Source organism: Sinohyriopsis cumingii, chromosome 15 (genome assembly GCF_028554795.1).
Source record: "Sinohyriopsis cumingii isolate HCF-2022 chromosome 15, ASM2855479v2, whole genome shotgun sequence".
In the NCBI taxonomy this organism is placed as follows: Eukaryota; Metazoa; Mollusca; class Bivalvia; order Unionida; family Unionidae; genus Sinohyriopsis; species Sinohyriopsis cumingii.
In genome coordinates this window covers 88,023,063-88,047,858 of record NC_142975.1, presented here as the reverse complement: position 1 = coordinate 88,047,858, position 24,796 = coordinate 88,023,063, and the positions used below count along the sequence as shown (strand labels likewise).

General features: G+C 37.0%; 1 protein-coding gene across 1 annotated transcript; it reads right to left on the bottom strand.

Annotated features, from left to right (window-relative positions):
- Positions 1-1,888: 1,888 nt before the first annotated feature.
- Positions 1,889-21,102, bottom strand: LOC149782258 (uncharacterized). The gene is made up of 3 exons (XM_089933636.1): positions 20,302-21,102; positions 14,037-14,406; positions 1,889-5,298 (listed from the first exon to the last, which is right to left on the bottom strand). The coding sequence occupies exons 1-3, from the start codon at positions 20,473-20,475 to the stop codon at positions 3,884-3,886; spliced, it is 1,959 nt and encodes a 652-aa protein (XP_089789762.1). The 5' UTR covers positions 20,476-21,102; the 3' UTR covers positions 1,889-3,883.
- Positions 21,103-24,796: the final 3,694 nt, after the last annotated feature.

The window sequence follows — 24,796 nt, the reverse complement described above, 5'->3', positions numbered from 1 at the left end:
AAATGAAGAAGAAGAAAAAAAAACAACACAGTATTAAGCATAACATTGTGACTCATACCAAGAATACGAGAAAATGCTAAGGATTAATTTGTCAACTGCGGAGGACCAAAATTACTACCGACAAGAATAGCAAGACAGACGCAATGATAATGGCTGTTTAACTCCGACATCCCCATGCTGGGCTGTAGTTATATTAAAGAACCAGTCCAACTCTTTATTGTATGTGTCTTCGCATTTCTGTGATCTTTGGTGACCAAAGCAGTGCATCTAAACTGATAGAGCCTTCATCATCTAAAAGCTGAATTGTGGACGAAAGTCACTGAATATAAATTTGGAACTTATCTCACTTCACTGCTATATATTGGGTTGTTGCTGTTGTGTGTTTTGGCCGCTTAATTTATGTTCCACGTGGAGATGGGACAAAATAAAGATTCAGCACCACATGTATTCATTACAAGGCCATTAAAAACTATTCAGTTTCATTCATATTCTATTCTTACAGATAATTTTGCTTTTCATTAGAGCAAGAACAGGTAGACATGTTCTCAGATAATTATTATGATCCAGAGTATGTAATAACTGTATTATTAAGAGTATGCAATAACTATTATACAGATTATTTAATTTAACTGTATTATCCAAGGGTATTCAATAGCTGGATAATACATCCAGATTATTTAATGGCTATTAGATCCAGAGTGCGTAATGCTAGCATTATCCAGAGTGTGTAATATTAGCATTATCTAGAGTATTTAATGACTTTTAGATCCAGAGTGCGTAATGCTAGCATTATCCAGAGTGTGTAATGTTAGCATTATCTAGAGTATTTAATGACTATTAGATCCAGAGTGCGTAATGCTAGCATTATCCAGAGTGTGTAATGTTAGAATTATCCAGAGTATTTAATGGTTGTTAGATCCATAGTATTTGATAGCTGTTATGTCCAGAATATTTAATAGCTGTTAGATCCAGAGTGTGTAATGTTAGCATTATCCAGAATGTGCAATGTTAGCATTATCCAGAGTGTGTAATATTAGTATTAACCAGAGTATTTAATAGGTTGGTCAACGCAAATCCTTGCTGCGTTTCAATGCATATTTAAACTTTCATTCCCATCTTACCCCACCCCACCCGAGACAGTGACCCATGGTTATTAATGTAAACTTGGTCACATATACCATGTCTTTCTATTATGGCTGCTCGTAGGTAAAGATTGTTGGTCAGAACAAATTTAAAAATGATATTGTAATATATAGTTTAGTATATTTTACCTCAGCCCCCTCCCCCCCCCCCCCCCCCCCCGCATAACAGGCGCACGAGCTGACAATGGAAACCTCAGAAATGGTCACATGGGCAACATAATTACCACGTTTTATGAAATTTATCCGGCAGTTTTGGAGAATATGTTGCGCCTGAACGGAAAGATGGCTAGCATCGCAATATCTCGTCGCTTTTCAAAAAAGCATTCGATAAATAAAAATAAATCATTATTGTACAGATTGCGTTATTAATATCAGAATTATTTTACAGCCTTTTCTTAATGAACATTATTTGTTAATTTCATTATAATCCATTCCTGTAAAATTTCAGTGTGAGACAACTTCTGACATAATAGTTGGTCGCAGTCTAACTCGTCGAGTTAAATTTCTCACATAGTAGTACATTTTATGATGCCCAGATGCTTGTTTTCATGGTGATATTTTGGGAACCAAAAGACTCTGCAGTCTATGTATTATCTTTTTTATCTATATTTATCTTACTGAATTTTACATTTGAGTACAATTCTTGATGAAAATGATAAAAGCTTATTTCAGCGCATATTACTCACAATCTGCAATTTACTATTGTTTACATATCAATTCAGTGTATATGAATGGTATAAACAAAATAAGATCTCACATAGTTGACTAACATCTTACAAAAATATTGTTTCAGATCTCACAGCATGGAACTCACATAGTATCGCAAGTATGATAATCGCATAATCAATATTAGGAACATTGATAATCATGTGATTAATATTAACAATCAACATAATCCAATAGAAATCATATTTCACGTCATGCTTTTTATATCTTTTGTATTGTTCTTGGGTTTTTCATTCTTACGACGCTGCAGTAAAAGGAACGAAGTGATGGTAGGGGACAAATGTGCGTACAAGACTTCATCTTGACTACATATTTAACTGAACAATCTCTTTTATCCACGTTATTTTCATTAATTAAAATGTGATTTTAGATGAAGAATACACCACCTTACATTCTGATAGCATTAACTTGTAGCTTTCATGTTTTGATATTAAAATTTACATTGTTTTCCTTTTATTGGGTAGTAGAGTATGCATGTTATCGTATATTAACACTACACATACTGATTGGCAGTCAGAAACAATCCAATGCATATTGGGCCATATAATAAAAGAATGCGTATCACATCTCAGAATGAATATTAGTTTTTTTTTTAATCTCTTTGACCAATAATGATAGAACTAATAATAGCATGAGTGTCAACATGTATAAATTCTTCTCTTCAAACATATACAAGTTGATTTCTATCGTTTGAAAGGTAACAGTGCACTCTTATATGGTACGAGTGTTTTCTTTGTACGAAATTTCCAGACAGAACCATAGTGAATATATCTATCCCCCACCCCAACAAATTAGTGACTGTTATTCTGACCAAAAGGGCATCATTTCGTTAGTAATGAGAATTTAAAAGTAATTTATATCTTTAGGTGAATTATAACATGTACCAAACTTATTAGGAACATCCTCGGCTCTTTTCGAAGTTAGAGACTTGGTAGTAATTGTAGTGTTACTTCCCAAACTGGTAAGAGTTTTGACTGATGGTAATCTGGCTAGATGTCCTTATAAAATGACAGGTGCTAACCGTAATAACAAACGTTTAAGCCATCTGTGTACTGTTCATTTATAAAGTTATTCAATCAACTTTTATATGTAAAAAAATGAAGAAATCGCTCGGTTGGAATAACCTGAAGACACTGCTTACGTGGCAAATAATGTTGAAAAGTCACATGGTCCTTATGACATCAACGAATTTCTTATGACCTAATAACAATCATGGGATTACGGGCAGTACTAACAATTTAAATCCAAGTTATTTTTCTTAAAAGAAAAGTACGAGTCATGCAGGCTATGGAGAAATTCGATTCCGAATATTTCAGATATATGTGGAGTTTTGGGGAATCCGTTGACACACACCATAGCAATTATTAGCATTATGTCGTTGCTCATTGATCAATATTCGTGGGAAAATCATTATATAAACGCTCCGATAATAATATACTGCCAAATCGATGTTAAAATACGTCGTTATATATTTGACGAGGCCAACCAGGAGTTGTGATCCAGTATAAACCCGACAGAATGTCGAGCTCTATGATCTCCAAATGAACGCAACGCATCTTGCACACCCCCACCCGCCAAACAAAAATTTAACTACACGCTTCAATTTAGTGCCAGTTTACCACTGTTTAAGTCCATAGCGATCGATTATTTTCGCCCGGACGTTATGTGATGATAACCAAGGTTCAGGTTACTCAACAATCTAGACTGAACATAATTTTGTGCTGAATTTTAGAACATAGCTTACTATTGTATACAAGATCAGTAAAGGCGCTTAAATTATGTTCACTTATACATTAGCATGAGATAGAAAATGCAGAGGATTGTCAGACTGAGGACTATTAAAAAAGAAACCAATGTAAGTGTTCTATGCTGTTTTAACGGTGTGTGTGCGTTAAAAATGTGTAACGACGGTAACATATCGACTAAATGGAAAATGGAATGTCGCGTATTTTTCTCACAGATAACGACTCAAATGCATTGTAACATAAAATTCCCTTAGCCCCAATAATCAAATTTTAATTTACAACAGGTATGCCATTAACCTGGCTATATCCTGACATTCTGTTGGCGTTGAAATTTGTATTGCTTGGAATGAAATTAGCCCCATTTGCGTTGAAATTAGGATTTGAATTGGTATTTCCCAAAACTGAATTCTGATTTCCAGCGTTCGGCATGAATCCAGCATTACTGGGGTTCGAATTGAAATTCGGATTGAAATTAGCATTATCGAAATTTGAATTCTTATTTCCAACGGTTGGAACGAAACCAGCCATACTTGGGTTAAAATTCGGGTTGACAGTTCCTACATTTAAATTTTGATTCCCGTTATTTAAATTAACCATTTCTTTTAAATTTCCGCCATCCCCATTGAACGCTTGTTTATTTGCATGTAAATTTTCATCAGCTAGTTTTAGGGGAAGTGTATTTTGGGTAGCCGAGTAGGTAAGAAGCCCTTGATACAGCAGATGCACATTGGAGCCTGGTTCGGACTTCTTTACTGTAGAAAAGCCCCCATCTAATGGCTTACCCTGACTCATGCCCGGGTTCATATCAAACTGCGGCTTGGCTATTATTCCACCCTCTGATCCCCACCCATTGCTGTAAACGTTGTTGCTGCCAAGGTTGTTATTCCACCCTCCCGGAAGAGTGTTGCCTATCTGATTTCCATAGTTATTGGCTGGAACGTTCGGATAGAAAGATCCACCGGACATTTGTCCTACTTTGTTATAATATGTACCACCTGGAGATCCACCCGCAATTTGTCCTACTTTATTATAGTAAATACCACTTGAAGAGTACGCAGTATTTGGCATATAGTTTACATTGTTGCCGTAAAAATTGGACTGGGGACCGACATATGCCCCAGTTTGTGGATATGGATTTATCAAAGGACTATTCTGACGCGATACTCCCAGTGGAGCTAAATTACTGGAAAGTCCGTTTCCTATTGTGCCATACTGAACTCCCATTGTGCCGAGTTGGTCGACATTAGACTGTCCAGAGATGGGGATAATGGGGTATACTGGATACGTGTACCATCTGACGACTGGTTCAACTCTGCGGGCGAAGAGGAATGGGATAAGTAAAATCCACCACGGTAATCCTACGCGGTTATTACGTCCTCCCCAAAGAAATCCACCCGGGCCGATAGGACCGATAGGACTGATAGGACCTATTATGACCGGATCTGTTGAGAAAACGGGCTCTGTTGTCGTTGTGATGTTCGTCGGTGCTGGTGTGGAGGTGGTATGGTTGTGCTCGGTATCATAAGAGCTCCCGTAGTCAAGAGTGTTGAACACAGGATCCTCTACTGTGGGAGGCTTCACCGACCCATTAGGTCCTATCACGACGTCTGCGCAGTTGTAATATTCCGGCTGGGGTCCGAGTCCGGGACCACACCAGAAGTCTTGAGAGCAACCAAACTCAGTCGCTACAGCAAGAAAAATGATCAAAGTTTAATTTTATTATGAACAGTTACAACGAAAGACTGAAATTCTTATTTAAATACCAACTTTAAACAAGTACTTGAGTAAAGTTGCACAAAATTAATGATATGAATGCACTGTATAGCATGTCTAATTTTAGGTCCCTTTACAAGGTTCGCAATTTGACTTACAAAATGAAGCCCAACCAAAAACTGTTATGCTAATAAAATACTTTGAACTGATCTTAAACAAATATTTCGGTCAAAATATTTACTGACGTAGCACGACGGTTATTCGTTTCTTTCTACCTTAGTTAACAGACTAGACGTGTATTAATGTTTAACAAACTTTAATTGCAACATTTTCAAAAACGATTTGCTTATTGTGTGTAAATTGTTTTATTTATTTCTTATAAATTCATTTTCATCATCTATCATCCCAATTAACACCAATTTTCTAAATATTCAATAATTTTTTATCGACATTCTGACATGATCATTCGATAAAGACAATAGTAAATGCAATTTGTCTCTTTGTCTGCACGTGCAGCATGTGTACATTTAATCAGTACAGATTCTCTTTAGCTGTCAATTTCCAGATATTACAAAGAACTGACCAGGACAGGGAATGAAACTGGTATGTGTAATTCATTTGGAAGTAATTATTTCCAAGTCAATAAAATGATATAATCTATTGAATTTATAATTCACTAGAACTCCTGTTATAATTTAAAATGCATATACATCACGCTCCTCAGAATAAGCGAATATTTTTCCTGCCGCTGTCATACGAATCAGTGGGATATTTTTCATGTGGCCGTCATAGAACAATTTACACGTCACTGTCATATGAACTGAGTATCATATTTTTCATTCCGCCGTGACATGAAATCAGTGGAATTTGTTTCATGTCGCTGTCATATGAATTATGAGGAATAAAACAACGATGAGAATCTAAATGCAGCTTACTCTGTTTTCCAAGTCTATTTTTAGAGTATTTTTTTCGTCTTACATTTAGACCGCTCTGGTGGCCTAAGCGGTTAGAGCGTCCGCCTCAGATACGGGAAATCGCGGGTTAGAACCCCGGCCGAGTCATGACAAAGACTTATAAAAATGGTACTGACAGGTGCATCGCTAGGTGCTCAGCATTAAGAGGTTTGTGTTAGGACTGGTCGGTCTGGTTTCAGGATAATGTGACTGGGTGGGACATCATGCTACATGTCTGCGGCATGATGCCGCAGTGCTAGACATCACAATTACTATAAACTGCCACACTGCAGACATCGTAGTGATATGACTGAAATTTTTTAATAGCTACGTTAAAAATCCAAATCACCAACAAAGACGCATCTCATTTTGGTGGTGATAGAAGAGTTAAATTTAGGGGCGTTCTATAAATATTATGATGTTCCGAGGGGGTGGCAGTTGTAAGGTGAAGGTTTTTACATTTACAACATGCCCAATGGAGAGAATCTTGGCATACTTCTGTGTTACTTTCATGCAATGTGGTTAAATTTCTTTGGATTTTTTACTCGTAGAAATTGCATGTGGTCAAAGCACACAGCTAATTAAAACGACTGCTCCTCAGAAATCAGCATGAATTAGTCTAAAATACACTATCTTTAGCAGTTATGAAAATAGGGTAAATGAAACTTGCCAGACTAGACGATACCAGCTTCTGGAAATGAATGAAGTACTAAATATATAAAATGTAAAAAAAAAAAAAAAGTTATTGGTTCTTGTTTATAATTTAACTCTGTGGTCCAGGAAGTGATAATGATCAAGCAGAGTTAGCAGTTTTTTGAAGATGCGTATCTGAAGTAAGGCCAAGATGTATAGTCTACCCAATATCATTCACTAAAATAAAGGGAATTAAAAGTTATTCTAACAATACCTAAGATATGCAACGCTTTTTTAAGCAGCCAGTATAACCAGTGAAGAAAACCGGGTAAAGTCTTTTCTTTAAAAATCTAACCCTTATGCAAAATACGAAACTGTAGAGCTCCAGCTTAAGCAATCTTTGTATTAATTTAAAGGTAATTCTTTATTCTTTAGAATTTTAGGCATTCTTTGCATTGATTTAAAGATAATCGTTTATTCTTTAGAGTTTTAGCCTAATGGTGTGGTTGTCGTGTGTATTTCGGCGACAGTGCCCAGTGAGTAATGAGGCATTGATGCTGATCCGGAAGTGAAATCTGTGATCCACTGCACGTCGATTCCTTTACAGTCCATCCTGTCAAAGAAACGACCTATGACAAGAAGTTCACCATGAATTCATCTTTGAATGTGTTTTAGATTAACATATGATTTATTACGATTTGGAAACATTGGAAAGTTCAGTAATGAGAAACAAATGTGGAGACAATATAGAAAAAAATAGTTGTGACACGAGTCTATATGCATGAGGGGAGGCGCGGTGGCTATGTGATGCTGGATTCTAAACAAAAAGGGTGAGAGTTCTAACCCTGCCCATATTAGGCCAGGTTGGCAATCGTAGTGTGTCCCTGAGCAAGGCGCTCTACTCCTATTTCCTTGACATAATCTAACCTTTCAGGTACTGATGTGCTGTTAAACACCAAACAAGTAAAAGTATTAGCTCGTCATCCTTAAACACGTGACATCATTATAAAAGTAGTAGCTACTGGTATAAAAATAACTTTTCGTGATCTTGAAACATGCGATATAATTATCACATTTATCTAGTTAACGTGCTGGTTTTTAACACATTCTATTTTTTCACGGTCTCAACGTAGAACTGTTGTCAGCACACACACACAAAAAAAACAGGATAGAAATAATAAATTGATGAATGAAATGACTAAGTTTTATGCATTTCTTTTATATCTGTGATACTTTTTTAAAAATCGGTTAAGAGTACAAACAAACAGGAGGAAGGAAGCGACTATTATTGATTTTCATTTAGTACCGTTACTAGAACTGCTAGATATAGTTAACCTGAGATATCGACAGTCTTGAGGTATTCAAACAGTAGACTGTATGTTTCATAATGGCTGCCACCAAAAAAAGAAATATGACCTGCTTGATTGAATAAAATCCTAACGAAGAGAAAACAACCTCACATTTTGGAAGATGAATGTACTTTTTGATCTCATAAAAATTGCCGAAACACAGTTTTAAACTGGGGTTTGAGGTCCACAATCTATTGCTGAGGCACAGTTTAAACGGAGGGTTTGTCGTCTCTTCCTATTTTAGACTGGGTTTGACGTCTCTCCCTGTTTTAGACTGGGTTTGGCGTCTCTTCCTAATTTAGACTGGGTTTGACGTCTCTCCCTGTTTTAAACTGGGTTTGACGTCTCTCCATGTTTTAAACTGAGGGTTTTATTCTGTCTCCAATGTTCTGGCAGACATTCAGTTTTACCAAAACTGTGTTTAACTTTGTTCAAATACGTTTTGCACAGTTTCTTTCCATTTTTTTCAGTGATAGCTTTATATCTTTTTACCTATCATTTGACAGAAACGTGCAAGAGACAAAATTTGCTTAGGACGACAACATCCAACTTTTAAAAAAAATATTACATCCAAGTAGAAAAAAAAATCAAATTTGGACATTTTAACAGGAAAACATGGAACGACTCCCAATATCTTCAAATAATAAATAAATATAAATAAACATAATTTGTCATAACTCTCGTCGACATTGCTATATTATTATTTTGCCATTATACATCCATACATAACAATATTACTAATTCGTGTGATAGGTAAGACAGCTTGTGGCCTTTGGAGGAGTAGCAGAAGACAAGTTGGAAAAGCGTAATGCAAGAGTCGTATGACACTGTCCTTGAGGAAGGCACTCGATAGCATTTTTTAGGCATGATATTGCCAATAAAGTGTTGAAACCAACAAAAGCAAATACTGCATAAGACTTCTTAAGATTTTTCATACCGTTTGAAAATATGAATTTGTATTTATTGTGTTGTTGTTTTGTGATATGTTTGCAATAGCACAGTAAGCAGTATGTCTTACTTGTGATGCCATCCCACACTCAGTCCGGTTTTTGAAGCCCCTTGCATCATTGCCAAACTAAATTTATTATGCTTGGGGCGACCTTTCAAATCTTGTATGTCTGCTGACTGGATAACATATTGCAACAAAAAGAGCACTTGTGTTTTTAATAATTTCTTATATAAACATGATTTTCTCCCATATTCACAACTCATTAGAAATCGTTGATGAATACAAAACTACACGTGATATTCAAGCGGGTAAAGCCTGGCATGTGTTTCCATGGAAATTATAATGTAATCACGTGTACGAAATAGCCGTTTTTATATTCATTTTTCCAAAAGACATGGATGTTGGGCATGGTTTATTGACATTTCTTAAACCTATTTCTTCTAAATTATCAGCATTCTGAGTTTACGTTTTGTTTAGATTGGACCCTTTTGAGAAGTAGGCGACACATTGCCCGAGTCGAAGCATTTGTGGGGGTTAACGGCACGTCAGTACAATAGATATAAATGTAATGAAATCCCGTGTTACTCATATATATATATATATATATATATATATATATATATATATATATATATATATATATATATATATATATATATATATATATATATATATATATTTGTGTGTGTGTGTGTGTCTGTGTGTATGGGTGAGTGTGAAAATAAGACTTCTAAAAAATAAGCTTTAAGTACTAAATGATAAAGTTAAAAAATAAAGAAGTAAAACATTTTTAAAGGCAAACAAAATTACAGAAAGAAGGCAAATTGTGTAAAATCCTTAAATATAGTCAAATTTTATTTATATAAACCGCACATTCTTACAACATTCAAACATTACCTATGGTACATCATTATAAAGTCTTCCCTTTCAAGTACCGTATGCGTGTCGAGATTAATTTTTCAGGAAGTATGCACGGCTTATGTGTGTCCGATGAGTTTGGCTCAGTATAACCAGTCATAAGAGGGAAGCCAATCCCCAGCGGAAGCTAGGTTGACTTGAAGCTTTCTTGTAAAGTTTTTGGTTTGCATATTTTGTCAATAACGCGCTGATTTATATAATATTTGAACTCAGAATATGAAACCCATCATTCGGAAACGGGTCACTTAGTGTGGGGCAGCTTTGGCTGCTTTGTCGTTACCCTTCCTACCAATGCGACTAGGTAGCCAACAGTTAAGAATACTTTCTTCGAGATTGGGAAAGCAAATCTGTTTTATGTAACATTCTGGATATGAATAAATTGTTCGATTTCGTGTTTTTCAAGCCTTCAGAGCAGAATGTGTCTCCGAAAAGATGACTTTGGGGGAGTTGTTGTAAATTGTGTTTGTGATTTTAATTAATTTTAATGATTTGAGCATGACTGTAGTTGCAGTCAACAAATGGTCGCTTTATCTCGTAACCATCTATATTCAGTGATGTGTAACATAATAGCAGGATCTGAAATCACTGAATTTAATTTGCAAGACGATATCATTTGTTACCGACTTTTGAATTCGCAAAGGACATTTATTATTTATAAAATATTTTGATAACTACGGTGGAGATCAGTGGAGATCTGTAAACAGAGAATTTCGCAATATATGCGATCTTAAATTTTGCTGGTTATAGGCGAGGACGCATTCATATGCCAAACGGGGAATATAATTTGGTTTCTGAGTGTAAACGGCCTAGCTCTGGAGCCTAAAATGGATTAAAGGATAAGATAAGCTGGATTAAATAGATTGTGATTAAATAGATTAAAGTACTGTTTGGTTGTGTACTGAAGATTAAAGTACTGTTTGGTTGTGTACTGAAGATTAAAGTACTGTTTGGTTGTGTAATGTTTCGTACGAGATAAGGGTATGGTTCATTTGCCTCGGAAGAGAGGATTTATAAGCTGAAGTCCATGATTATTTATCGGGTAAAGCATCTGCATTTAAGACTTACAATCTGATCTGTAAACGACTGAGTCATAATCGAGTTTCGAGGGTGTCTGTGTACTCGAAGTATGACCTCCTGGCCTGCTTCCTAATCTGTGCTTGCCACGACTCGTAATAAATTCATTGCTTTATGACAGCCCTGAGGTATCCAATACGCAGAAGAAAAGTTAGTTTACTGTCAAAAATGTGTCCTAAAAATGTGGTCTCCTCCACAACAGAGTCAAAAGGACCGTCAAAACAGACTTGGGGATCGTCATGCATTTCGTGTAATTGGCATAAATACATATCTACGGTTTTAGATTTTGAACCCGTTTTCTTCTGCCTAGTTCTCAACTCTGCTTAAGCATATGTGACGAGTTGTTTTCCAGGGACTCTTCAACATTGTATTATTTCCTTTCTATTAACCATGCGCCTCATTTATATCTAGCAGAGACCAAATTCCTGTCACACAAATGCACAGAAATCAAGATACGTCAGCCCGCTGCAGGAGTTAGAATTTTTAACTTTTCCCAAATCCCTACAGGTCACACAGAGCCCTGTGTCGTGTGACTGTAGCTGACTCCCAGTAGTATGCAGATACTGCGAGAAACGAGAAATAATCGGATTTTGTGGATAACATGGATCGAAATTAGAGGTAGTCCGCCAGTCGACCGCTAGTACATTTCCGGTCAGACGAATCCGAGTTTCGCTCCCATTTTTGATATTTGGACATTTATTTTGGGCGTGGGGTCAGCCTAGTAATTTTCATAATTTTAATGGTCCGATGGCTAGTTGTCATCAGTCAGCTTTGTATGTCAAAGACTTAGTCTGAGTTTCCTGACCCATTTTAAATACTTTCACATTTATGTTGGGGCCCGAGGTAAGAATGCATTACCTATTGAAAGTTGGAGTTAGCCGAAGCCAGTCTTGGCATACGGTTGACCTAGTCGCTTTCTACCGGGCCTAATGAGCTTAAATGACCTTATATTGAACGCTAAGTGCATTAAATCGCTGGGAAGATGATTCGTCTTCTCAGAAACTGCGAGTATTTGTTATGTCTTGAATTCGTTGACAGACGAGACCATACTACATAGTTGGACGTGGTTCTCTCCATTTTCATTGCTAAGCTAGTCAGATGAATAATAATCTCATGTCCTACATATCCATAACATCAGCAGCCCTTTACTCACGTGATATCAGCAAAAGCCTCTTTTCAGTGTTGCTGCACACAAACAAAAACCCCGAAAATATTCACCACACAAAAAAAAAAACAGGAGAATTATCACCATATTACAAACAAAAAACAAAAGACACGTAATTTTTACCATAACTATTTCGAGAACAACAACCAGAAACCTGTCACTGTTGCAGCAGCCTGGAAGAAGTCAGAGCGATCCCATCGAGAACAGGTGCCATCATGGTTGTCACGTGATACGAACAAAACTCGTGTTGACATATTTTCTCTACTTGTTGACTATGCAAATAAATTAAAGGCCCAATTTCCGAGAAAATAAATCATCTTCAATGGATTTCATGCTGGTTTGGATCCATGTAAGGTTATTTAAAGTTTTATATGCTACTCTACACAAACAACACGCGGTTTCGGCGAATAACAAATGTTCGGTTGGCAGTGAACTCTAAAATGGGGTTTAAAAAAGGCCAGAAGAAACTTGGACCAAAAGACTGTAAACCAGACTTATGAATTTGCCAAAACCATCATTGTGGCACCATGGTCATCGACATTCCTATTATAATTAGCCATTTCATTTTTTTAAACAAAGAATTAGAATTAGAGAGACGTATTTTTTTTCAAAGGTTCGTATGATTATCCGCAAAATGCAATGACTTCTGTTGAGAGATCTTCTCGCCCTGCTTTCATTATAACATTGGACGTACTGACTGTTGACTTGTGATATGGAATGATATGTATCCACGAGATCTTTCTCTTTTTTCTCCTTATTTTGTTTTTCCGGACACGAGGTTCAAAAAACATTTGCCGGAACATCATTTTTACAGCTATTTTCTGTAGAATCGGTCACTGTTTTGTGAACATACAGCGAATATTTTCAAATAACATTGGTGTTTTTTTTCTAAAGCAAGATATTTTAAACTTCCGATTTAAGGATTGATTGTAACATTTAAGAAGAAAAAAGTGTCATTAAACTAGATACGTGTCTGACATTGTTTTCTGAGGAGGACGCGGGTTCGAACCCCAGCTGAGTCCTACAAAGACTTGTTAAAAGGGTATTAGTAGCTGCCTCGCTAGGCGCTCAGCATTAAGAGGTTGGTGTTAGGTCGGCCTCGTGTCAGGATAATGTCACTGGGTGGGACATGATGCTACATGTCTGCGGCATGATGCCCCAGTGCTAGACATCACGTTAAACTGCTACACTGCAGACATCGTAGCGATATGACTGAAGTTTTTTAAAGCTACGTTAAAATCCAAATCACACACACGCACACAAACGCATCCTAAAGATGGCATTCTGATAGGGTGGTACCTATCCGAACTCTGAAATTTCTATTCCAAAATACTGCGTTGAAGATTTACAGCAGCCATTTAAACAGGTTGATCACTAATCATGACGTACTTCCACAAGAAAAAGTTATAAAAAAAAGGTATTTGGTTAGAGCTACAATCGTTATGGAATGCCATTCCACGAGCATTCTTTTGGGCTAAATATTCCGTATCTGGCATACATCTGTATAAACGAAGAAAGTTAAAAAGTGGGTATAGACCACACAAACTACTGAATCAAATTTGAACAGAAAATTGGGGCCCCAAAAGAAGGGACTGTCGCAATCAGCAGTTCTAATATAAGTAGTATTATACATTTATATAAAAAAAAATCGTTAATTAAATAGAATTACCTGTATGAAGACGCCATTGGATAACACAATGATTGCAAATTACACCATCGGGAAGTTTGACCTTGATTGTTCTGGGACCGGTCCCGTCTCTCACCGGATAGTACGTGTCATTCACTTCGGGAAGGAAAAGTAGGTTCTGATCCAAGCACTGTTGTGTGAGAACGTCGCCATTTTGGCACAGTCTGAACTCGTACCAACCCCTCTCAGGATTGTTGTTCCACACACGGAATTCGACTATATCACCCTCGTGGTAAAAGCGGCTGAAGATGACACGAGACACGTACTTACCGCCGAAAAGGTTTTCTTGCGGTCCATCAATGTCGTCTCCACACAGACCGCACGTTACCGTCCCATTGCCCAGACGTTCAACCTATGAAAATTGATCAAAAGAAAATGGTTGTTGAACAGGTGATGTTTAAATATGACTGGAACACAGGCAGTGTCCCAGCTAACAGAATTACGGTTCTTTTAAAAATTGTGTAAAGAGTAATTCCTCTTTCAGCAGGACTAAATCTGACATTTTCGTCTTAAAGTTTAGCTTCATCTATAAATATAGCTCATATAAACAATTATCGCGGAAAAAACGCCGGTATAAGATTATTTATAACCAACTATAGATGAAGCTAAGCTCCGAGATGAAAATGTCAGATTTAGTCCTGCTGAAAGAGGAGTAAACTAAAATAGTAATAAACACAACAAGCAAGAGGGGCCCCGACTGATCTAAAGCGCTCACCATTATGGATAACTGCCATCTCACCTCTGATTACGCGGATTCGAGTCTGGTTCTCGGCCAGTGTGGGTACGTGAGAAAGCTTGTCAGCAGCTTCTCGTGTGTCAGTGCTTCTTTCCTGGGTTCTTCCTCCACCATTTATACTGGCCGCCATGTATAGCCTATCTTGTGCTGAAAATGGCGTTAAACCCTACAACAACAACAACAACAAACATGAATAACGTAATTTATTTACCCTTAGGGTTACGATACGTTCTCTTTATCTCGGACATGCTATCCCTTTCGGTCCTTAAATCTCTATAGATACACGCACTGCCCGGAGTGTCCTCTTTTTTGGTAGTTCAAATATGATAACCATATTCAGCCCTCCAGTTATCTGTACTGGTCCCCATTTTGGTCCCGAAATAGACGGAACATGTTCGTGCGCTCCAATCATTTTGTTGCATTCACTTATTATAATTATGAATACAATATCTCAATATACTGCATACATACTCACACTTAATATTTTGTTTTCAAACTGGAATCATGATTTTAGATTTAAAAAGATAGAAAAAGAAAATGCCGGTATTAGCTATTCCTGTGAGTAATATGACATTATCGACAGTACCATTCGGACAGACATAATATTGTTTCAAAATGTCTTTGTTTTGTGTTTTTATTTGTTTTTGTTTTTGTGTTGTATTTCAGAAGAAAATAAAAAAGAAAATGAGGATGAAATTTGGTAAGATATATCGTATTCCCCATTATTATCACTTGCAAAGAAAGATCGCTCTTTGAAATGTTGTTATCCTTTTAGTAACTGACAAATGGACTGTTAACGATTCGCGAAGATATGCCTGCTCGCTTCTTTGCCAGCCGATTGTTGTGCATTGATTGTTGTGCATTGATTGTTGTGTATTGATTGTTGTGTATTTGATGTATCTCATGACGATCATGAATCTGACCAATGAGCATCAGAGAGGGGAATTCTTGGATCAATTAAGAAATTTTAATGAAAGAAATGAAGAAAACATGATATGCTATGTTTAATTTATTATTTAATCTCTTCTCAGAAGGTAATCTTGTCTAACCTCCATGCAGCATAGTCCACTAATTGATATACGCCTATGATAAGCACACAATGGTTCTATTGGAACAGCGTTATATATTATATGAACTTATTCTTAAATTATATATATATATATATATATATATATATATATATATATATATATATATATATATATATATATATATATATATATATATATATACCGTGATGAAATCGTATTTAGATAGCAAGAACTAGAAACAAAAACAAAAAACGCTCTTGATACATGAATGATTTTATATCGTTGTCTCATTTCCAACTTGTGTAGGAAAAACACAAAAATACTACGAGAGAGAGAGAGGAGTGGTGCGCAAACATGCTGCCAGGTAAGATAATGCACGATTCATGTACATCGACGCGGCGATATGAATGCAAAGAGAAAATAGAAAATCTTATTCGCTTCGAAATCACTATTTATGCTGGAATTTTTTTTAACTCTTATCTAGGACACACACACACACACACACACACACACATATATATATATATATATATATATATATATATATATATATATATATATATATATATATATATATGCAAAACTAGGACAAATATATGACTGTTTACGGAAGAGCCTCTTGAAAATGTATTTTTACTATTAACTGGCTAGATGTCAATGATCATAAATTATGCTTGAACGGCTTGCCTAAACGTATACTTCCTGTTTTCTTGGAGTTAGCATTCTTTAAACACGATCTTAAGTTATTGCAGTTTGACCCAAAAGCTCAGCGAATTGAAAGAGCAATGTTGAATTTCTTGTTTTTGTAGCTACAGGCACGGGAATTTATGATAACAAAGGATGGTGCTGATTTATTTTTTATTGAATCTCAATTATCTAATAAGGTATAGAAAAAACAAAAAATCAAAATACACCTCCTCCCCTTAGGCCCAACCCAACCGCTAATTCCGGAGTTGACCTGTCTTGTCCAACCCTCAAAGCCAATCGGTACTTACACAAATCAGGGCACAATTTCAAATAATATTTATGTTGCCGGAGGTACCAGTGTCAGCGCCTTTTTAGACATGACTTAGTAAGGAAGAACCATTATATCATGCCTAGGAGGACACAATATGGGTTTATTGCAGAGCAGACCTGCATTAAGGACATGTCTTTCAAATATGCGAGTGTTAACCAACCTATTGGATCTGCATGAAACACACTGTCTACTTCTGCCTTACGTGGATCGCTCCAGTGGCCTAGTGGTTAAATCGTCCACTTCGGATGCGGAAGATCGCGGGTTCGAACACCGACCGAGTCATACGAAAGATTTATAAAAATGGTACTAAAAGCTGCTTTGCTAGGCGCTCAGCATTAAAAGATTAGTGTTAGGACTGGTCGGCCTGGTGTCAGGATAATGTGACTAGGTGGGACATGATGTTCCATGTCTGCGACATGATGCCTTAGTGCTAGACATCATTATAAACTGCAACATTGCATATATCGTAGTGATATCACTGAACTTTTTTTTAAAGCTACGTTAAAAAAAACACACACCGACATACGCAGATATGTCCAGCTTGCAGATTTTATGGGGACACTCCCATCAGATTGTATGTATTTTCGACGGGCAGACTGTGATTCAAACTTTCTATTTTGATCTAGTATCGTATTCATAATTTATCTACTTATTTTTGTTATATTTACTGTAATTGCTGTAGATAATTATGTGGCCCGACCTATGAATTACTCATACACAAAATGGACCAGGCAAATCATTATGAGCCATGAAAGACGAGTCAACAAGATTTAATATAATTATAAATATTATGTCAGGACTTAAAATAGGTTCTAGCGACCCAGCATATTCCATCTATAGTAAAGGTCACATGGATAATGTATGCGCATTTGCTCATTTTAAATTAAATGTAAATTGTTCTTTTAAAATTTAACACTAATTTTCTATGACCAGAGTCTACTCAGTCCTGATATTTGAATGCGCTGCACCTTAACCGTCATTAAGAAACTTGCAGACGAAAATTGTCGATCTTTACGCTCTTTTACAATGGTGGACATGTACTAAACTTTGGTCAAGCAAAGAGCACGTCGAGCGGAATCATCACAATATAGAGTAGTACGAATTTGTTTATCAATATACATAGCTTTCATAGCGCGCGACATTCACCCCGGATTGTACTGGATGACACCTTTAGATTCATTTCGTCCAAAAATGTCTACGTACTATAACATTGATTTTGCCTTATGCACTTTTCGGGGCGTCTAAATAATGACCTTCCACAGGAATGTGGATGTAAAAATTGACACCCATTACTGAAATAGTCGTTGCTGAATGCCTACATGACCTGTGTGACTTGTACTGTTTGAGCCAATGCAGTTTGACTAAATTAGAACGAAAGAAAAGATTATTACAAAAATGTCGATCGAAAGATTTTCCATGGCAATATAATGCCAGCAATCTGACCGAGTAAGTGATAAATACTGCATGTAATCCGCAATCACATAATGCTAAATGGAAGTTACCAATTTCGTAAGCAACCAGAAGTTATGGTAGTGGAATTCCTTATAAAAAAAATTTTTCTAAAAAAATATGACGGAACACAGTCTGCGAGAACGAGATATGGGCTGACTTGGAAAATCAGACACTCAAATGCATTATAGAATGACAACACTATAGGTACGGCTATTTCTGTAAGATACGAACTTCCTCATTTCTTGACCCCCCCCCCAACACCCCAACGTCGCAAGCAACAGAAGAGAATCCGGTAGGCTCTTTGATCATCCATGGCTTCGTTTCTTTAGAATATACATAAGCCTGCTTTACCTATCTCTGTGATCGCAGGTAAACTCGTCTCTTAATGTGACCCAACATAACCTTTCACTGTTGAATGAGCCAGTCCAAGCTTCTCAACAAAACAAAATTTCTAATCGATCAATAAAACGGGCACTTTCATTGGTGTGAAAGAGAGTGTTACATGGTGGTGTTGGTGACGTATTTTAGGTCATGAGAAACGAGGAAGTCTCGCCACAGGTAGCCACAGGTGAAAATAAGGGCGTAGTCGCGCGTGGCATGCTGTTTGCCCAGACAGTTTACTTAATTGGGACATCTGTAGAAACGAATCAGGATGACGTTTTGCCCGTGAATGGAAACTTATTAAAAGGAATAAAGGAGCAAGAGAAAGAAAACTCGGTCTAGTTTTTGTGTACGGTGTATATGATATTCTGTATTCGAAACAATAACTCCAATTATGCCATAAACCTCATTTGCCCTAACAGTCTAGTGTACATTTTACCTTTAACTTGAGTCAGTAAATGGCTGTAAAAACACCAAGAAATGCGTACAAGTAAATAAGACCAGTTGTTTCCATTAAAATATCACAAGCTATTGACCTATTCCGCTTCGTCACAATCATACTCGAATCCAAAATATCTTTATTGAACAGACGTACTTCGTATTTGCCAGAATATATGCTACACATGTTATATATATATATATATATATATATATATATATATATATATATATATATATATATATATATATATATATATATATATATATATATATATATATATATATATATATATATATATATAACTTATTCGTTACATTTATCTAAATTCGAAATGACTCTGTACAAAATATCGTTCACACATTCTGCAGCAGTGTTCTGGAATATTATTCTCAATGGCATTAAACAAATGTCAACACTTGTTTTAAGAGCGCGCTTCTTTCTCATCATGCCAGATCTTACGCAAATTGAATACCTAACTTGGATACCTTCCCCATCTTCCTATCTCGCAAAAAATGCACGTACGTCTTCTAACTTACGCATGTTTGTATGTAAATTTAATGATTACATGTGAACGTGTCAGGCTTGATTGAAATGTGAGTTGTACTTTACATATACATCGCATTTATTGTTTTAAGACTGTATTAATGAGGTTTACACGTAAGACTGTTTGACTGATTAGAACAAAATGTATTATCCTCAGAAAAAAAGATGAATACGATAACAGCCGACCCTTCTTACAAACGTTAGTGAGAGTCTCAACGAACCGGCCATCTTGGTGCCCAAACTCTGAGCACCAGATTGCTAAAGTTTAAGCAAAAGATGGTTTTGATTTACTTTGTTTGAAGCAAGGCCAATGTAGGAAATTAAAATGCAAATAAATATTTTAACATTTCAAGACCTACCTTCCGAGTTTCAACTTTAATTCTAAAGCATTTTAACAATGAAAATGATTATTGAAGAAAAATATATTAAAATGTCAAGTTATATTGTTTCATTCATCACTGGCAAAGGCTCTTGAGAAAATACTGAAGCGGGAAACGACAAGCACTATTGAGTGTACATGACTTGGTCCCTATGGACATATGTTTACAAGTACAAAGTTTGCTTTTCTATTACGCAAATGCGAATACATAAATATTGGTGATCTTTTTCATTGAATTAGAAGGAAAGGAGCAGGTCTTACTTACCAATTTACCTCCACAATTTAATGACATGTAGTTATAGTTGACGGGCGCTCTGATTTGAAAATTCCATAATGCTGATCTTCCAGGAGGATCTAGCAAAAACGCAGATCCTCCAACTTCCACGACAAAAACACATGCCAACACAGCAAGAAAAAGACATATATATCCGATTCGCATTTCACGTATAAATTTCGGGTATCACTAACTCTTCGTTCTAACGATAGATCCTACGTATGCGTTTTCCTCTGAAGCAAGAAAGATGGACACATTCTAAGAAAGCAGCGTCGATTCCAAAGCAAACGGTTTCCCAACTTACAAAAATGGTTGGGCTATGTCAACAGCTAAACTTACCCACCCTAGAAACAATTGCAGGTGGGTGAAACACTAATTTTTCCCTCGTTTTTCATCAGGAAGACCATCAGGTTGTACATGATATAAAAACCTGCAAAAGAAGGAGAGAGCCCTCAAGTTTCACCCGAAGATGTCAGACTAGAGTAAAATTGATCTCTATCGATCATGGAGCACGCGCCAACTCAAACCATCCCACCTAATAGGAAGTAGGCGTGCTTTTCTTTTCTTTTTTTTTTTTCTTACCGTAGCTATCCAAATATAACTATCCCCCAAATAATTTTACGATCATAGACGTCACGTACATTTTAAGTCAATAAGGATACAAGTTTGTTGATTCCTATTCATCATCAGTAAGACAGAGGAAGACCCTGATAATTGCAGTGTAGCATCTCTAGGTTCGTTTCAATTGGTTCTAAATAAATGTTCTATGGTAAGCGAATGAATATACTGCATATAAACAACATGTCACGACAAATACTTTGAACTAAATTGCCAAGGGCATATATGACATTTACTTCCGAAATTAAATTTAATGCACACGACCAGGACATTTAATAGCGTGTGTTTATACATACATATATATATATATATATATATATATATATATATATATATATATATATATATATATATATATATATATATATATATATATATATATATATATATATATTTCTCTAGAAAAACAAGATAAAAATGAGAAAAAGAACTTATGAATCTAACAATCAAATCCTCAACTTTTTGGTGAAAGTTTATATTTCCTAAGCCCTTTCACTCGGCATGCATCATTATGACGTAGAACTTTCATTCTGGGACATGTGAGTAGTGAATAGGGATAGTATAGCGTCAATGGGACTTATCATTAAAAACACCCTTGGGAACATATAGCGTCAAGGGAAATTTAACATGGAGAAAAATCGTGGGAACATATAGCGTCAAGGGAAATTAACATGGAGAAAAATCGTGGGACTGTATAGCGTCAAAGGAATTTAAACAGGGTGGGACTGTATAGCGTCAAGGGAAATTGAACATGGGATTTTTTAAAAAAATTTTTTTTTTTTAAAAAAAGGGTAGGCAATGGAAAGGCTATCTCTTTTCGAGAAATATGGCTGGCCCTGAAAAGGGCCTTTGGGTTTATGTTAATATATTCATTAACATAAAGGGCACCGCATTGGTCTTCTTCTTGTCCTTAGGCTGCGTCTCACTGTTGGCCCGTAAATTAGCACTCTTTTCAGGCATCCTTGCCTCTCCACGTAAATCCTACGTATCCACAGGCTGGTGTTTGTCCTGTGGACAACGGTCCACTTGGATCGGACATACATGAGCAAGTCTGTCCGAAACATCATGGAAGACACAAGGGTGGATGACTCAACTGTGGTCCACATCTTGAAGCGACGAGAACAGGTGAATCAATGCACTGAACTGCGCTTATTTACAGGCAGAGGTAGGATTGAAACGGATTGAATTCATTCACCAATCCGAACACGCGTTACAGAATTCAGTCAGCCCGCATCCAATCCGAAGAGAACAGTCTGTGACGTCACGTAGTCAATATAGATTCGCTAGCGCTTGTGTGCAGTCAATCTATGCGACAGTCATTCAACATGACGGAAACTCAGAAAACGATCCAATGGGGTGCACCAGCAGGGGAGACCGCCCAAGGGAACCCGGACTTACTTTCAGAAGAGGTGAATTGGGATTTTGTGGATTTTCTCTCTTCGCAAGAATTTGTTCCGGAACCTTCGTTACCTTCTTCATTACCGCAAGTGGAGAATTTTAGACAGAGACAGAAAGAAGAATTGGAGAAATTTATACAACAACAAAAGGAAGCGGAACAAGCTTTTCTCCTACAGCAACAGCAGCAAGAAGAAGAGGTAAGAAAAAAACAACAGCAACAACAGCAAGAAGAAGTAGCAGCAAAGAAACAAGAGGGTGAAAATCAAACGGTCACGGTACTGTTGGACATTTTAGCGGAGTTAAGAAGTCTGAAACAAATGTATCAGACTTCTTTATTACGACCGAAGAGAATACGACCTTCCCGAGCTAAACACGTCAACCCTGTGATTAAGCCTACCGTACCACCCTTAGTGATTTCAACCCAATCATTATCATCATCAACATTACGCAGTCCAGAAGTAGGCCTTGGCCGTGGCAAAGGCATAAGGCAGTTAAAGTTGATTGCTTAAACTCACCCCTACGCCATAAAGAAAAAAGGCCCTTTTCAGGGCCACCCACATTTCTCGAAAAGAAATACAATTTCAATTTGCCAATAACTCAAAAATAAACCCCACCCATTTTACCCTTATAGTACGTCTCTGTGTATGAGTGCGTGAGTGTACGTTCTTATTTTAAAATCAAAACTCAAAGACACTTACCTTATATCATTAATTTATTCTTTTATCCATTTTTTACAATTCAATTCACAATTCACAACACAACACTTTAATAAAAAGTTCATTGACTTCTTCTTTCTCCTTGTTTAGTCTCTCTGTTTTTTAAATTTCTTCACTGTCTTTTCCTCATTATCTTCCCTTCTTCTTTTCTTCTTCTCCTGTTTCTTTGCCTCTTGTAAATAGAATTGTCTTCTTTCTTCCTCTGAAGAATCCCTCTCTTCTTCCGAAGAATCCCTCTCTTCTTCTGAAGAATCCCTCTTTTCTTCTGACTCCTCTTGTTTCTTTTTTGGGCAATCTGGAGACCAATGTCCTTTTTCTTTACAATAATAACAGGTATCTTGACTTTTGTCTTTTTTAGTCCCTGTTTTTGTTCTTTTTTGACGGTCTGGACACTCTGAAGACCAATGCCCTTTCTTCTGACAGATATAGCAAGTATCTTGACTTTTATCTCGAAAGGAAGGAGAGTAGTCCGTAGGCTGGTCTGAAGAGAATTTTCTAATGACCCCTCGCAAAGCTCTGACGAAACGTTCCATCTGGTTAGTCTCTTCCATCGTTGTGCTCGGCTTGAGAGTGAAATGAATAGTGAAAGGACAAGACACACACCCTTTTATATACGCTGGTCTGCTATGACTATAAAGTAACTCATGGTGTTTGAACTTGAGTCATTTGACTTTTTGCTTTCAAGATGAAACGATCTAATTCATTCGAGAAGAAAGAAGAAGAAGAAAGTAAGAGGCAGAAACGTGATCTATCGCCTCGTACCAGGGCTGAAATCTTGGCACAAATTCATGCCAGTGATTTTGAAGAGGACATGAGTGAACCAGAATCCGAACCCTCTAAACCAAGTTCACCACCCTTAGTCAACCCTGAAAAGTACTATTCCATTCGAGAGACGGAAAAGCGCTCCTCTAGAAAATTTAGAACCACGGCTTACAAATACACGGTGAAGTTTAAAGATTTCAAGGCTGAAGTGCCGTTAGAGAAAGCAGAAGTGTTCATCACTGAGGTGTGGGATTCTTTGCTCACTGCACTCAAGCAACAATGTCAACCCAAAGAAGACGATCGCTTGAGACTTTCCATACAACACGACGGTTTGAAATCCCCTGTTTGGATCGAGTTTAGCACCCCTGCAGAATTGACCGCTTCCAAAGTCATGGACAAGATTCAACACGTGCAACAATCTAATGACCAGTTTGACATCACCGATGGAAAAGCCACATTGGACATGACCCACGTCTCTCCTCCTCAAGGGACCGGACGCAAAAAGATGTTATTGGTGAACGAGCTAGGCAGCATTAAGCGTAGCCTTGTCCAAATTCACAATCCTCATGACCAGATGTGTTTAGCCCGTGCCATCGTGGTGGGACGAACCTATGTCAACAAGAACGACACGGTAGAATGGAAAAGAACCTGGAAAACTATTCAACAATCGGACAGAGCCAAACAACGAAATGAAGCAGAACTCCTGTTGCAACAAGCTGGCCTGTCCAAAGACACACCCTGTGGCATTCCTGAGATGCAAAAATTGCAAGATGCCCTAGCTCCACGATACACCTTGAAAGTGCACCCTCAAGAAGTGCGCGGGCCTCTGTTGTTTCGAGGGCAAGATTTTAAGGACGGAAAATACATTCATGTTTATCATCACGATGACCATTTCGATACCATTACCAGTATCACCGGATTCCTGGGATACGGTTATTACTGTGAGAAATGTGACCATGGTTATAATAATCGAGAGCAACACAAGCATTGTG

Excerpts from the sequence above, each read along its gene's own strand:
- LOC149782258 (XM_089933636.1), bottom strand. The coding sequence starts at position 20,475 with ATGCGAATCGGATATATATGTCTTTTTCTTGCTGTGTTGGCATGTGTT. Across the intron at positions 14,407-20,301 it reads TAAATTGTGGAGGTAAATTG|GTTGAACGTCTGGGCAATGG; the intron begins GTAAGTAAGACC and ends CAATTTTCATAG. Across the intron at positions 5,299-14,036 it reads CCAATGGCGTCTTCATACAG|CGACTGAGTTTGGTTGCTCT; the intron begins GTAATTCTATTT and ends TTCTTGCTGTAG.